Genomic DNA, 16047 nt, shown 5'->3' with positions numbered 1-16047 from the left:
ACCCAGGGTGGTAGCAGCCTGGAAGGGACAGGACACAGGACAGCTCGATGGGGACAGGACACGGGGGGGACAGCCCGGGGGAGACAGCCTGGGTGGGACAGGACATGGGCAATGACAGCCTGGGGTGACAGCCCAGGGTGACAGCCCATGGGGAGACAGCCCGGGGGAGACGGGATACGGGGTGGTGGCAGCCAGGGGGGGACAGGATACAGGGCAGTGACACCCTGGGGGGAGAGGACCTGGGGGTGACAGCCTGGGAGGGGACAGGACACGGGGTAGTGGCAGCCAGGGGGGAAAGGACGCGGCGCGGCACGACCCGTGACAGCTCGGGGAGTGCGCGGTGCCGCCTCGCCGCCAGGGGCCGCTGTGTCGCGGGGGGAGGAGGAGGGGAGGGGCGAGGCGGCCGCTCCCACGTGACGCGAGGCGCTTTGTGCCGGGCACCTTGTCACGTGACGCGGGCGCTACGCGTGCGCGCGGCCCGTGCGGTTGGCGGCCGGGAAACCCCTCGGGCCGAGTCGCCATCGCGAGCGGCGGGGCCTGCACCGCGCGGGGCCGAGCCGGGGCCGAGCCGTGACCGGCAGCGCCTGCCGCGGCCCAGCTCGCTCGGTGAAGGCCGGGGCCGGGGCCTTGCGGCCGTGGAGCCCTGAGGCCTCGGCGCGGCCTGGCCATGGCGCAGCGCCGCCGCCTCTGAGCGCCGCGCGGGCCTTCCCGGCGCTTCCTCAGCGCCCGCGGGCCCTTCCCCGCGCCGTCCGCGCCTCCCCCGCGCCGCCCGCGCCTCCGAGCGCTTCCCCACCGCCGCCGAGCGCCTCCCCGCCGCCTCCGAGCGGCCTTCGGGCTTCCCTTGCGTCGCCCGGGCCTGCCCCGCGCCGAGGCCGCGTCCCCGGGCGCCGCGGGGTCGGCCCCGCCCGGGCCCGGCCATGTCGTGCGTGCATTACAAGTTCTCGTCGAAGCTCAACTATGACACGGTCACGTTCGACGGGCTCCACATCTCGCTGTGCGACCTGAAGCGCCAGATCATGGGCCGCGAGAAGCTGAAGGCGGCTGACTGCGACCTGCAGATCACCAACGCGCAGACCAAAGAAGGTGCGGGGGGCCGGGAGGCGGCTCGGCACGGGGTGGGGCGGGGGGAAGGTGCGGAGCTCTGGCTGCAGTGCCCGAATCACTGAATGGTTTGGGTTGGAAGGGACCCCAAAGCCCATCCAGTTCCACCTGCCTGGATCCAGCCACATCCCACAGGATCCGGTTGCTTCCAAGTCCCATCCAGCCTGGCCTTGAACACCTCCAGGGATGGGGCAGCCACTACTGCTCTGGGCAACCTGGGCCAGGACCTCCACACCTTCACATAAAATTATTTCTTCTTAAAACTTGACCTTAAACCTCTTTCAACTTAAAACCGTTCCATCTCGTCCTATCCCTGCACTCCCTAATCAAGAGCGCCTCCCCAGCTTTCCTGGAGCCCCTCTCTGTACTCTATGGTTTCTTCTAGAGCAGCGTTCTCTTCTTCAGGCTGAAGAACCGCAGTTCCTTCAGCCTGTCCTCGTAGCACAGACTATGGTTGATGTGCAGTGCACAATGTGTGCTAAAGTTTGACCCTCCTGGAATTCTTCTAGTAAAATGATAAAGAAATGTGGCATTATTTCTTATAACAAACTTGCTGAATTTCTTGGGAATCTGGTAGAGAAAGCTGAAAGTGGTGAAACAGAACAGATATAAGGAAAAAAAGTGGGTTTTGTGACTTTATTGTATTCAACTTCTTTTACCCTATTGCAAAACTGGTTTTGTGCCCATTGCAGAAATCACTCCCCAGCAGCATTTTGTATTTAGAGTGTATCAGAGTTGTATTACCTGCAGACCCATTAAAGCTACCTTGCGTGTGGGTGTTCCCAGTATCAAAATGATACTTTGGAATTTCTTGTCAATGTAACTTATTTTCCACACAGAAGATTGTCATTCCCCTGCTGTTGAGCATCGTTCACTTCTAACCTTTTTCTTTTCGTTGGTCCTGTGTGTTAACAGGGCAACACTGAAGTTTTGTGGCAGGTTAATGGTGAATATACCTAAGAAGTCGAATGCTTTTAAATCTAGTAAATAGTGCTTGGTTCCCACTGATGATAACAGTTTCATGTTGCTTAGTGTGGTACAATCTGCTGTCTTAATAAGTTTGCATGTGATTAAAGACTTTGGGATGTGACTTTCCAGAAATAAAAAAAGAGTTGTACAGTGTTTTCATTCTTCAAACATTTTTTTCTCCATGTGATTCTGTGACACACACACCAGCCTTCTCTTTGAAGTGTGTTTTCCACTTCCTGTTTCATGTATTAAAACTTCAGCAGAGTGTGCGCGCTGCGGTAACTGTAACGCCAGCCCTTGCCTTTAAAGTGGTTGGAGAGAGCTTGCTGTTTATTTGCAGGCATTCAGAGTGTTTTCAGGATGGTGTCTGGGAAGAGCTTAATAACATCGTGTCCAGGGCTTAGGGTTCCACACAGGCAGAGACATTTCAGAAGTTTTGGATTTTTCTAGTAGTATTGAATCAAACTGTCAAAAGCTTTGGAAAAATGTTTAATCTGCTTTGCTGTGGAAGGGTCCTTGAGTTTTATCCGCAGTTGCTGCTGTACTTTCAGCTTTAATGCTGCCAGGCAGAGTGGCCAGCTGGTTGACGTCATTGCTCTGGTGGCGGGGTCTGTGTGAACCAGAGCCTTGAAACCGGGATGTTAATGGGCAGTAAACTGCAAGGGAGCCGGATTGTTGTCTCCGAAGGGAAAAATGTTCTGGAGTAGGCCAGGTACATGGATTCTGGTGTATCGGTGAGGAGCAGAAAGTGAAGTTTTTAGAAGGCAAAATGATGCTCACGAACACGTTACCCCATAAAGTGTCAGTCAGATGTATGTGACACCAGTTTTATCAAGTGTGTTGCTTTGTTTTCATGCATAATCAGAATCCAGGGAAGAAAAGGTATTTTCTTCATCCACTTAAATGTGGTGTTGCCTAAGGGGGAGATTAAAGAAGGAAACTTTTATACTTTAAAGAGCATCACCCTTGTTAAACAGGGCCAGGATTCTCCTCTAGGTCGGTTGTGCTGCACTTGCACCTTTGTAAAAGGATTATAAAATATTAAATTAATATGAGTGACACAGATGCCTACTGAAGTTTCCTAAGAATGTTCGCCATGTGAAAACACAGAAATGCCTCAGTGGTTTTCAGGGGAAAGCTGGAAAAGACATTTCAGTGTGTATATAGATCTGTCAGATTGTTGGTTTCTATGCATAACCATGAATTTTAGTGCTTATTAATTGGATGTAGATGCTTAAACTCACCTTCCAAAGATAAAAGAAAACTCTAGACCAGGATATTCTGCCCAAGCAGAGTGTTTGGATTCCTTATCTGGGGATGTAAAGTATGGAGCTTTCTAACTGTCTGGGCTGGAGGCCAGGCTGGATGTTAAAATGATCTTGGGAAGCACAAAGGGAAGCTTGAGGGATGGACGATGGCCTGCTTGGTCAGACTTGTCTATCTTTTACAGCAGTAACTGTCACTTTTCCTGATGGAAATCTGCTAATGGAAGCAATGCTAATACAAGCTGAAAGTAAACTGGATTTTAAATATCAGTGGGGAAAAAAATTATATGACAGACTCTTTAAGATGCTGAGAAGGCAAAATGGATAGTTGGGACATGTTTTAAAAGGGGCGGGGGTGTCTTTTTCCCTGCTTGCTATAGGGGCATGTTCTGTGGAGGCAAAATTCCCTTCAAAAAACCTGTACTCAAGATTTAAATTTGCCTCCTTTTGAACTGGTCTAAATTTCTAGACCTGCCTTTTATAATAAGGGTTCTCACAGCACAGTTGCAGAGCTGCAAACTCCAGAACTTGGGTTTGAGTGCTCATTCCTGCCCTGTGGCAGTCTGACACAGCACTGGGAGAACGTGCTGTTCTGCGTGTCTGGCTAAATGCAAAACTATAAACGTGAGAGTATTGCTCTGAACTGGTCATAGCATTAAAGGAGAATGTTGCTCTTACAAGCCTGTCTCTTGAACTCAGGGCTTAGTGTGGTTCAGCATTGCAGGGGGCACTTGACTGTTTCTGATGCCAGGGTGCAATGCCTGCAGAACAAACGCACGGTAACTCTGAATGAAATCCCTTGGCCTCCCAGCTGATGACTTATCTATCTGCTGGAATGTCTCCAATGCTGTGCAAACTCAGCGTGTCAGAGAAGGCATCTCAGCAGCTTTTAAACCTTACCCCTCACTCTGCCGGTTTGTGTTGTAGCGGCCAGTGTGGGGGTTACATTGGTTTCACCTCAGGGTATATTGGTGGGCTCGCAACAGCATTGTTATGCAGAGCTGTCGGAAAGCCTATGGAGTTCCTTGTTTCCCTGGCTGAGCTGAGGGCAAGCCACATACCTGCTCAAAAGCCCTTGGTAGTACATGCTGTCTTGGAGTCTTTGACTTCATCACTGGCAGGCTTGGGACCTCGGGGGCTGTACTCCCAGCTGGGTTCTTCTCCCTTTGGCTCATTTCCATGTTGCCTTTCCCAGTCATGCTAGAATGGCAAGCCGTGTCAGTAAGGCACGAAGGCATCAGGCAGTCTGTGTGATCAGATTAATGATTGTGAGCGTGTTGGATTTGATTGACTCCTCCTTTCAGAGCAGCATAGAGCACTCTTTGGGAGTGCAGTACTGTATAATAATGATGCCAGTGACAGTTCCATGAGCGTTTGGCCTACTGAACCATCTCACTCAAGAAATGATGACATGCTTGTTGTAGATGAGATCATTGATACTGATGCTGGTGGAAGCTGAAAATCCCGAAGTAGCAGCCCAGTCTGTTACTCAGTGTGTTTCCAGGCAGCACTTTCAGTACCAGCCACACCAGTGATTTGTCACAAAGTGTGCGAGTGGTGTTGATCAGAACAGTTAAAAGTCACATAATGAGAAAGCATCTTTTGAAGTGCCAGGAAGAAAATGTGTCCTTGGGAGTTAGCCTGTCTTCTGGGAGAGACAGTCTGGGTCATTCAGTCATTGTAATCTCCTGCTCTGCAGATCCTTCCCCAGTAGCAGGATAGCTGGTTAGTGAGGCATCTAAGCCTAGTAAAGACTTCCCTTTGTCATCTTGCATGTAGGCTTGGCTTCTGATGGCATCTGTTCTGATAAGCTTCTGTCTGTTATCTGGATGAAGCAACTTGTCCAGATACTGCTCCAAGCCATGCTTTGCAGTGCGGTCAGGCTCAAACTAGTGGATTAGAGTGAGACATAAAGAGAATAGGGCCTTTTATCAGTAACTTGTTCAGATCATATATGTGACATTAAAACTAATCATACATGCAGTTATTAAAACTAAAAATATTCCAGTTAAATATTCCAGTTTTGTGTGTGGTCAGTGAGCAAAACTCCCTGACGGAACTTCACTAGATAGACAGCATCTGCGAAGGTAAAGGTTTTTAATATTTCAAACTGTAGGCAGATCACAGGGAACAGCTGCTGATAAAGCTTTAAAATATTCAGTTGTATCCAGCTTGTGCAAGTCAACATAAAACTCATTCTCCTGGAGACAGCTTTGTGTTTTAAGCTTACTCAGTCCAAGTGTCTCAGGTAGTTGGTTTCTTTGTTTGGGCCTTATGCAAAAGGTTGGAAAGCTTTCCTCCTCTTCAGAAGCCTAATGTGGGGTGAGCCACTGCAAAGCGTGGGGAGCTTCAGACACACACTGTTCCCTAATGATTTTTAAAGGCTGTCCGCATCAGTAATTTTGTTTGAGTCTCTACAAAAAGCAAATCAAAAGAGTTCACATCCCTTTGGTGAATTTGAAAGAGATGATGAGCTTAGGGGGGGAGATGCCCCTTCAGTTTGAGTCAGTTCTGCCCTGCTTGTGAAAGCAACCTCAGTAACAATCCCCCAGATCTCTGCGATACCAATTTTAGTGCTGCCAGTTCCATTTCCGTTTCAGTGTAAAGTCCTGAGCAGCTGAACAGTGTGGTGGTTGACAGATCAAGCTCCAAGAACTTGACTGAGGTGGCAGGCTCTCTTCTGTGTTCTGCCAGCCCTGAGCACTGGCAGCATGGGTGAATCGGGCTTAGCTCACAGCTGTGGAGCTGTGGCACAGGATGCTCATGCTTTGGCCCAGGGCCTGTTCTGATGTGGGGCAAGTCTGGCTTGTGCAGGTGAGGCGATTTGTTCTCCAAAGATCTGTTGGTTCCGTAGATCAACAGAAGAAAACGCAAATGAAGCTCTGGCAGATTGTTCTTCCGTGGTCTATGAGACCGTTTTTGTGTTGGAATTCAAACTGTTTCAAAAAAAAAATCAAAGGATATTTTTGCTTGTGTTTGATTATCAAACCTGAGGATTTCTGGCAATGTGCCATTGGTTTGTTTGGACAATAAAAGTCCAATGTTACCCGTACAGTTTAGCTTTTTATATCTGTACAAGGAGTCTCCACAGTGCTATATAGTTGCATATTAATATATCTTCCTATGACTTGACTGATTTTTTTCTATATTGGTGGTGTTTTCAGAATACACGGATGATACTGCTCTGATTCCGAAGAATTCTTCAGTAATTGTTAGAAGAATCCCTATTGGAGGAGTTAAAGCTACCAGCAAAACTTATGTTATGTAAGTATCCCTAAAGCATTGGTTTCATTTTGAGGGGTTTCCCTGTGGTAATTTTTGTTGTGGGTACTGGTTTACAGAGGCATTCAGATTCCCTTTCTTGTGAAGCTATTGTCAGTTTTAGTTGACAAGGGGTAGGTTTTAATGTTTCTATTGTGAAACAGGGTTAGGTTTGACTTAGGTTTTTAGGCCTGCTGGGAAAGGAGGTGCAAAACTCCAGCAGTAGTAACTTTTGAGATGATTCTCCTGGGTTTGTTCTTGGGTTGGTTGTTCCGAGACCCAGACTACGGATCCTGCTTCCTGTCCGTGGAGAGATTCGTTATAATTTGTGTTTGCTTTTATTGTGTTTGCAGTACAGACAGAGGGCATTGTAGTGTGACCTTGTCATTCGCTCCCCTCTCAGAAGAGCCTGATTCTCAGTGTTTGCCTGTTTCTTGCCTTTGGGGTGGGATGTGGCAGGTATTCCTGCACCCCAATGCTGGGGATTTCTGTACTGCCTAGAGAGAAAGGAGCAAGGGTCGCCAGCTGGCAAACCGTGCAGACAGGAAGCTCCGTTCTAAGCAAGTCCTCTGAGTTTCCTAAAGGCAACATCAGTTTAAGACAAGAGAAAAAGAAATACTTTCTTAAGTGTATTGCCATTTGTGCCAGCAGGATGAAGGAAGAGCTAACAGTTTCTGAACTTGAAACTGAGTAAGCAGTAGAGCACATTACCAAATGTTTCTGGTGATCTTTCTCAGTCCGGTTTTACCCTAAGCTGTTCTCCACGTTCTAAATCTAGAACGTGTCTGTTCTCCACGTTCTAAATCTTCATTCCAAAGATCTACGGAGGACAGAGTTAGATGTATTGATCAAAATAAGAGATATCCAAGTGCAGTCCTGGCTATAGGGTTATTGCTGGCATTTATGTATTTGTATAGACTGGTTCTGTATTTGCTACACTGGCATTGCTGGAATGGTCCTGTTTTCCAGCTGCCTTAGACATGCCTCTCCACCACAGTTAGGAGATATTGTTAGCCTGTGGTTTTGCCATGTCTTTCTCATGTTGTTTTTCAAAAAATAAAGTGTACTGATGAGTTACAGCATTTCTGGAACAAACAGTACAGCAGCATCTTGGTACCCATGAAGCATATTCAAGCCAAAACTGGAACTTACTTAGCTCTGTGTGTAAACATTGGGCCCGTTCCTTCAGTAGTTGCTGCAGTGCTTTCACACACTGCCCCATAATTCTGAATGCTGTAGCATTGTGCTTATGAACATGGCTTTGTTTAGGGGTTAATTTAAATGTGTATGCGTAGTGCTGTCATGTCAGCACATCTTCTGTTTGGATGTCACTTCTCCTGGTTCTCTAGTGCTGCCCTTAAATGAGGGGATTGATACTGCAGCATCAAAGCTCACAGGAATGCCCTGGGGACTCGGGGGGGGGGGGGGGGGGGGTACAGAAAGGACAGCACTGCTCTTCTGAGGTTAAAAATGAACCGGGCAGATCAGCTTTGTGTTCCTCTTGCTGGAAGTGCCGCGAGAACAGTTGGTAGAGGGGCTAATGCTGGGGAATTCTGAATGAGAGCTCTAATGACAGAGTCCTTCAGAAATGTGTTCCCTGCCTTGCAGTACGTTCTTCAGGCTGAGGGGGTGAAGAAGCCATTGCGTGGCACTCTTAAGTGGTGTCGTGGTACTTCCTTGCCTTCAGGAGGCATGTGGCTATGAGTGCGAGCTTGGTGCCTTTATAGCATTGGCAAGGCGCACAAGCCTATTTGTACCTGAATTCCACAGCAGCCTTGGAATAGCCTGTTCTTATGGGGCACCTGGGTGGTGCCTGAACTGTTTAACTACATCAATGGTTGCATGTCTGGTTCATGATGAGTAGCATGCAGATACAGATCCATGAGTATGTGGAATCTCAGCAAGTTTTCAAATGTAATGCATACTTCCTAAAATATTGTAGCATTTTCAAGATTATCTAAAGCAAATTCTGGCAATTAAGACCTTTTTTTTTGTCACAGGACTCCTAAATCGCACAAAATCCTAGAAACTGCTCTCAGGTGACATTTCTACTACTATTTTTAGTCAATATAGCATATGTAACATGCTCAGTATTTGACACTCTCGTGGCTCAGTGCAGTAGATACCTGGTCACGGTACTTGGGCTCCCACAAAGAACCACTGTTCTACAGGCTCTGTGCTTGCCATTTTGGTGTTTCTTTGGTAGATGACCGAGGTTTTTCACTGAAGTAGACTTGCACTTTGAAGTTTCTACACCATCGCTCTTGTCGGAAACTAAAGTACCTGGTAGCTATTTGTAGTAGGAGGGTTGTACAGGTTGGGTAAAGCAACCTTTATATTTTGATGGTTGATTGTTTAAGAACACAAAATTTTGGTACAGAGTTCGTATTTTTGATACATAGCAGAGAGAAAATACCTGGGGGCTTCCTCTTGCAGTGTTGTGTTCTGTATCTGAGTGTTTGTGACAAAGCGGAAATGTGATGTTTGGGGTTTTTTTTCCAGTTGCAGTCAGTGCACCAAGAGAGAACAGTTTCTGTACGAATAAATTTCCCTATTCATAGACTATCAGAACATAATGTTTTGCTGCTTGGGTTTATAATCTGTTTTCGCTGCTGTATGTTGGGTACAAGTGCTTGATTTTAAATTCTAATCACCTTTATTTCTTCTTCTAGAAGTCGAACTGAGCCAGTGAGTGGAACATCAAAAGCAGTATGTAAAAACACAATCTCACACTTTTTTCTACACACTGCACTTAATGCTAAACAATGTAGCCTTTTATTAATTTGCCAAACCTTAACTTAATATATTTTCCAGTAAAACATAGCGTATGTTGTAAATACAATGTATTTGATTCAGCACAGTAAAAACTGAGTAATGCACAGTTCTGATGTGAATATTGGTATTTGTGCATAGTAACGTGTTGTATTTCATATTGAATCTGCTAGAATATCCCCTGTATGACTCTGTGTTGTACAGACAATGTACGATCGCTTTCAGATCACGTAGGTTCGAGGTATGCACAGCCGGACACGGTGCCATCTGTCTGTCTATAGCCAGTAATCTGTATGTTTGTATAGGTTGTTGTGTGCTTTTTGTTTCTTGCAATAAAAATTGTTTGGAGTGTATTTTTTGCCATTTTCACATTGTATCACTTAGCTTTTGGTTTTAAATACTTTTTTTGCCTTATGGTTTTTGAAAATGTTGTCAAAAACCAGAGAAACCGTTATTGTTAAACTTGGTGCTGTTCCTTACTTTGGGGGTTCAAACAAATACTGAGACCACTATCTCCCCTACGTTTGAGGACAGTTCTGTGCAGCCAAATGATTCTTCTTCGTGTCCTTAAATTCTTCGGTGTTTGTCCCTAACACTGTGTAATTAAAGTGATATTGTTTGGGCCCCTCTGATACATAAATGTCTTTAAGAGGTTGACATGAATTTAAATACCATTGCTACACGTGGTGTTCTAAAGTTTGCATTTGATCTGTCTGCCTTATCTGATGAAGCAGTTTAGTTGATAGTTTGCAAATTAAAGTATCTAAAACCCAGCATACAAATTTTGGCACAAGGTCAGAGCCTGCTGCATTTGTGGGTACGATCCATGTCATTTTTTTGTAACTTCTGCCTGCATTTTTGGACATGGGTGACTTCAGGGTTGGCTGCTGCTTTATCTGCCCCCAAAGGCTGAGCCTGTCTTTAGTTTACCACCGCTTTGGATTGGCGTTGGGAAAAGGGGCAGCGTTTCCCTTCGGGTTTGCAAACACTGTCATTCTGCTGCTAGAATATAAATGAGTGACACACAGAAATATGTGCCTGGTTATGGTCTAGATCTTGATTTGCCACTCGGGTCGAATGCTGTGTGTAACTGCGCAATTCAAAATAGCCCTTATGGTACCAAAATTGCTATTCGGTGTTTTTTGTTTTTCATCTTTTTTTAAGTATAACTGCGTTTTCTTCACTAGGCTGGTGCAAGGCATTACACTAACCCTGGATCATTGGCTCTGAGCTTTGAGGAGCTTTAGGATAACAGAATCTAGAAATTCATGAACCATGGGGCCGTGTTCAGGGATGAATACAGACTCTGATTCTCGGGGGGTGGTAGACAATCAACTCTAAATTGAACACATTTTGTGTGTAGGTCTAAACCACTAAGTCTAAACCTGCATCCGTAATTCTGTTGCTGATTGATTGGAATTCCTTTCTGGAGCTGAATACCTCTCATTGTGAGTCTGAGTTAGTTGAACTGGCCCAGTGACCCTAGCAGTTAATGTAATGCATTCCTGTAAACCACGTTGCTAGTGTTTGATCTAATTCAGCTGGGTTTTTATTTCTTGAAAAACAGTTCTTTTTCTTTTTGTTTACTAGCATGTGTATGAACCCAAATCACATGTTCATAAATAAAGTTAACGTTCTTTAGCCTCGTGTGTTCCCTGGCATGTCTGTACTGCATTGCTAAGCAGCAGCTTACCATAAGCTAACATAGATGTCTCAGAGAAGGAAAAGTCCTGGAGTGGGAGGGAAGCCTTTGTGATAGTTAGAAATGGTTACCGTGAACAAAAGGCAGAGTAAAACCATTCCCCTCCTTCTCGCTCTGGCCATACCTGATTTGGGTTGTGGGTACCATAGGGAGGGCTGCAGCCTTCCTCCTCTCTGGACAAGTACCCTCTCACTATAGCAGCTCTGCAGCCTCAGGTGTTTCTTGTGTTGGAGGTACTGTGAGCTTTGTTCTTAAAGCTAACTGGGGGCTTGGCCTAAAGTGTGAGGGGGCTTGTTTGTGGGTTTTATTATATACATATATTTCTGTATTTCAAAACAGAACCTGGATCGTAGGGTGGCAGGAAAAATCCCTGGCAAGCTTGCCAGTTATTGGCGAACAGTAAAGCAGCAAAATTAACATTAGTTAAGAGTGCACAGAGGTTTATTCTCTGTCTCCCCATTACCTTGCTCTTATGGTAGCCATCATTCCACACTTGCGCATGTGTGCTGCTGTTTCCACAGCCAAGGCAAGGAAGCGAATCTCTTGTTGTAGTGTTACCAGTTCATTGCCTGCACCATCTTTCAGTGGTGTTTGTAGAGGCTGCAGAAGGGCAGACAAGTCAGGCCTCTTGTCTGAGCACCATCAGGCACAACTGTGATCCTTCCTGGATGCATTTTCAGTTTAGCCAGGCTATCAGGTCTTAGAAAGCCACAATAACTTCAATGTAGCACTCCAGCAGCGAGATCGGCCTCTTCCTCCTGTTTTCTGTTCCCTTTCCCGCTTATATTATGTTAGCATCTGTTCAGTTTTATATGTGGAATGGGAGTTAATGCATCACCTGTTGATTCTGGGTTTAGGGGTTGGTTCTTTTAATTTCTTCTACAGTCTTATTTTAGGGTTGTGTACATGTTTCATGGAGTTGTTGCTACTGGACTGATTGATTGGAGAGACTGGCAGGAGATTCTTCAGTAGAAATTTAAAGGAAAAAAGACCCAAGACTGGGGATCATTGGGGGATGGCCTTTGGGCAGGTGTATGGAGTGGTGCAGTAATTCTGTTTGCTGCTTTTGATAACTCTTCAGTGGAAAGGAGGCTGTCACTTCCTTTAAGAAACAGGACTGGTGCCTGCAGGCCATATAACAACTGTTTCCTAAAATAATGCAAGACCTAACAAAGCGTTTATTAGCTGTTAGATTTCAGTTATTGGTCAGTACTGGACTGTTTAATGCCAGACTCCAGTAGAGAGCTTCCCTGAATTCTTGTTTGCTTCTGAAAATCCACAAAATTATGGTGGTTGTGCACCCTGAAAGAGCACAGACCTGGTTTTCCACACATAAGTGTGTCACGTGGAGCATGAAGCTTCAGAAGTTTCCGCTGGATCAGGCTGCTCAAAACCCCATCCAACCTGGCCTTGAACACCTTCAGGGATGGGCAAGTTGAACCTTCTGGTAAGCTTTGCAAGAGAGAGGGTCTTTTTCCTGATCTGGGTTCTTCTCTAGCCACAGATTTTCAGTTAGTAGCACAGAAATATTGTGCGGGCTTCCCTAAACACAGACAATAGAGAATGGATGATGAGTTGGAGTGAAGAATCTTCTTCTGCAAGTAGTTGGTTTTTTTGCCCCAGGTGTGCTAAAACTGCTCCCTTGAACTCTTCCACTACATTAGCTAGTGAAGGACAGGAGCTTTGTCTAAGGAAGGGTTTTAATCTCTCTACCAGTCAATTTAGTGGCCTCTTGAGGAGAGCTGTTCCGTTTAGGTTGCGAAATTTTATGCTATGTTTTTGAACAGACTAAGACACAATGAGCAGCGACTCCATGATTATGTGTTTCTAGTGCAAGCGTAACTGCTGCTTATGGCATGATAGAATTCCATATACTGGAAAAGGAACACGATAGGAGTTATCCTTGTGACTTGTGGAAAAGCTGCCCTTCAGTGCAAGTTTTCTGTGAATGCTGCAGCCCATCGCTAACCTGTGGCCCGAGGACTACATTCCGGCAAGCTGTCCTGGTGTAGCTGGCAGGGAGGAGTGCAGTCACAGTGGAGGGAAAACGTACAGGATTGAGCTCCGAATCCATGTTTTCATCATCAAGAGTAGGCTTTACACTTTCTTGCTTTTGTTCATTTAGTACTGGGCTGCTGTTGAAAGGTGTTTGTGGTCTAATAGCCAGGAAAGTGTTAAATTCTTACACTTACCCAACTGATTGGGATAGCGCAGGCTAGTATAATACAGGAGTTCAGTTTTCTCGGTTTTGATAGCTGTTCCATCATGATAAACGCCTGTAGTTAAATCATTTCAGCAGTTGATTTTTTCTAGACAAGAGTGGTGGGTTCCTTTCATTATATGGCTGATAGTTTAGATTGCTGCTTTTATTTGGGGTTTTGGGTATGGCGACTTGGAAATTTTGAAACTTATTGCCGACGAGGCACAGCTCCTGTTTTGGGGCTGAGGTGCCTGCGCTTTATTCTCCCAGGCAGCTATTGAGTTTAAAAAAGCATAACCGTGTGTGTTTATAAATCACGAGCTGTTAACTGATGAGTTCACAAACCCCACTGAAAATAAGGTTCCTGTAGTGATGTATCCTTCTCAAATAAACTGAAATGTTTTTGTTTAACATCCTTTTTAGCTGAAAATTGGCAGCTTCCTTTCCCCCCTTCAGCTTCTGAGAATTTGGGAAGGCTCCCTCCCTGAGATATTCTGAGGCAATAAGTTGGTGTCGGGTGGGTTTGGTTATTTCAGTCTCTTCTCATTAACCACGCAGGCACCCTCTTAAGCTGTCCTGGGTTTGGGCTTTGTTTTGGACCAATACAAATTACACTAGTCTGGAAGTGTCTTTCAGTGACATTAGGAGGGTGTATTGCAGACTTTCAGACTACAGTAGAGGTTAACTATTGCTATGTTTTGATTGAAGAACTTGAATATGTGTTTAATTTTTTGTGAACAGATTGATGACTCTTCTGCATCTATTTCTCTGGCCCAGCTTACTAAGGTATATATATATATATATTCTTGTCAAATACTTAAACAAGTGTTTGCTTCCTATTTTTAAGTCTTATACTGTGACCTATAGCTGGATAACTGTTGTAATTTGATCAAAACTTTAATTTTTAATAATTCAAAGTATTTATTTCACTTGAAACTGTGTGTATATTTTGATACTATCCTGTAAAGAGTAGTTCCCAGTTTGGGAAGATAGAAGGGGAGTACCTTATCAGCCTCAACATAATGTTGCGGTGTTACTCATCCTCAAGACACAAAGAAGAAGCCCTTCAGAAGCTGTTTACCGTTTTTCATACGTTTCGTTAATTTTGCAGTGGAAACTAACACAATTTTTACAGAAGAATTTAATTGGCTGTAAGTTACGGACATTCCAGGGGGGTTTGAACAGCCAAACTAGAAGCGTTTCTGTACCATGGACAATTGCATGGCTCTTTGAATTCCTAGTCATTATAGTTCTAGATCCATTCTTGGAATGCTGCACAGCCTCATAACTTGTAGCACACGTAGTGGACACCACAACCTAATTTGTTTGAACGCAGACTGTAAATTGTGTAACTGTTCCTCATTGTTCATAGGAATATACCAATGTGTATGTGTGGCACAGTAGCAGATGTGACCTGCTGGAACTGTTGTAATGCCATGTTTTGCTGTGGAACTGCTTGCGTTTTTTTGCTCAACAATGTGTACTTTTGTCTGGGAAAGCACTAGTGATCGCACTGCGTGACAAGGTAGAGGGCTAGCATGCTAAATTCTGACAAAGATCAGAGAAGGCAGGGCTCAATGAAGAGTAGGTAGGGGGAGTTGCTGAATTTAAGCCTGGAGTTCATTTCCGAGAAAGAGAAATCTCTCCCCAGTGGTAACTCCTTCCCCCTCTCGCTGCAGAAATTAAATTGGGTACACTTGGAGGGAGGGGGGAAGGGAAAAAAATAGTTTGGAAGGCAGACACCGGAAGGCATTGGTCTCCATTAGTGCTGTCCCTAACCGTATCCTCGGGTCTGTAAACTCATGTGAAGCTCTGCTCTAAGGTGTGAAAAGCTGTGTGAGTGTTGTACACGATTCAGCTTTTGAGAAAGGTTAACTATTTCAGAAAATGCAGGAAGATAACGTAAAGCAGCTCAAAACTGTTACGTCCTCTGACCTCTTCAGTGCCAAATGGCTTAGCATGGAGGCAATGTGTTAACAGTTTTCTGGTTTATTATTCTGATGTATTAAACGCCATATTTGAATTTTGGTCTATTCCTACTAATGTTTTGCGGGGTTTGGGTGTGCGCTGTAAACCGTTTGGGTTCAAACAAATTAGTCGAATATCTGTAAAGCTTTCTGTAAATGTTACTGGCAATTATTTTATAGCTGTCAATCCGGATGCTGTTACTGTTGAGAAAAACCTGTGTATATGAAACAACCATTTAATAAAATGTTGAAACTAGTTGGTTGCTTTTGTGAATGAATGCATATAAAAACAAAAACACGGGTGATTGATCTGAATGATAGGTGCTTGAAGGTCTGAATAAGTTACAGTCACTCCCTTAGACCCTGCTTGTATCTGGACTAGTGTGTAATTAAACTTTTTAACAAATGCTACCTGAAAAAATCAGCTGGCTTCACTAATTGGAAGATCTAGTTCTGCGTAAGGTTTATGTTGCACTTTGCATGTTAAAAGGACACAATCAACTGGAAAAAAACAAAGGTTTTGCTGACTGTAGTTAAATTACTAGATACGAAGAAATTCGTGGGGGAAACATGCGATTTGGACTGCCTGCAACACACGGTGGTCAAATACCCACTGAAAAGAATCTTTCGTTGCTGAGAAATTGTAAAAAACTTGGTTCCTTTTAATGCTGCTCTGACAGAAACTGCTTTTTCAGCAAGCAAAAACATCTTCCCCAACTCTTCAGTTGTGTGTCCTTTTAATGCTGCAAAATGTAAATAGTGATACTTGCCTACCTGTTTCTCAGTTCGATGTGCAGTGGGTTTCTCCTG

The 16047-nt window shown here is 44.9% G+C and overlaps 1 protein-coding gene across 2 annotated transcripts in view; it reads left to right on the top strand.

Moving 5' to 3' along the window:
• The first annotated feature begins 436 nt into the window (after positions 1-436).
• Positions 437-16047, top strand: part of RBBP6 (RB binding protein 6, ubiquitin ligase) — a 31326-nt gene continuing 15715 nt past the window's right edge. For both annotated transcript variants that reach the window (XM_054080216.1, XM_054080215.1), the window contains exons 1-4: positions 437-1083; positions 6500-6599; positions 9269-9305; positions 14012-14056. In XM_054080216.1, the coding sequence (XP_053936191.1) occupies positions 918-1083; positions 6500-6599; positions 9269-9305; positions 14012-14056 (348 nt within the window). In that variant the 5' untranslated portion in view covers positions 437-917. The remainder of the gene's footprint in view (positions 1084-6499; positions 6600-9268; positions 9306-14011; positions 14057-16047) is intronic.

The sequence above is a fragment of the Cuculus canorus genome, chromosome 15 (genome assembly GCF_017976375.1).
Source record: "Cuculus canorus isolate bCucCan1 chromosome 15, bCucCan1.pri, whole genome shotgun sequence".
NCBI classification, from domain to species: Eukaryota; Metazoa; Chordata; class Aves; order Cuculiformes; family Cuculidae; genus Cuculus; species Cuculus canorus.
This window is presented reverse-complemented; position numbering and strand designations above follow the sequence as displayed.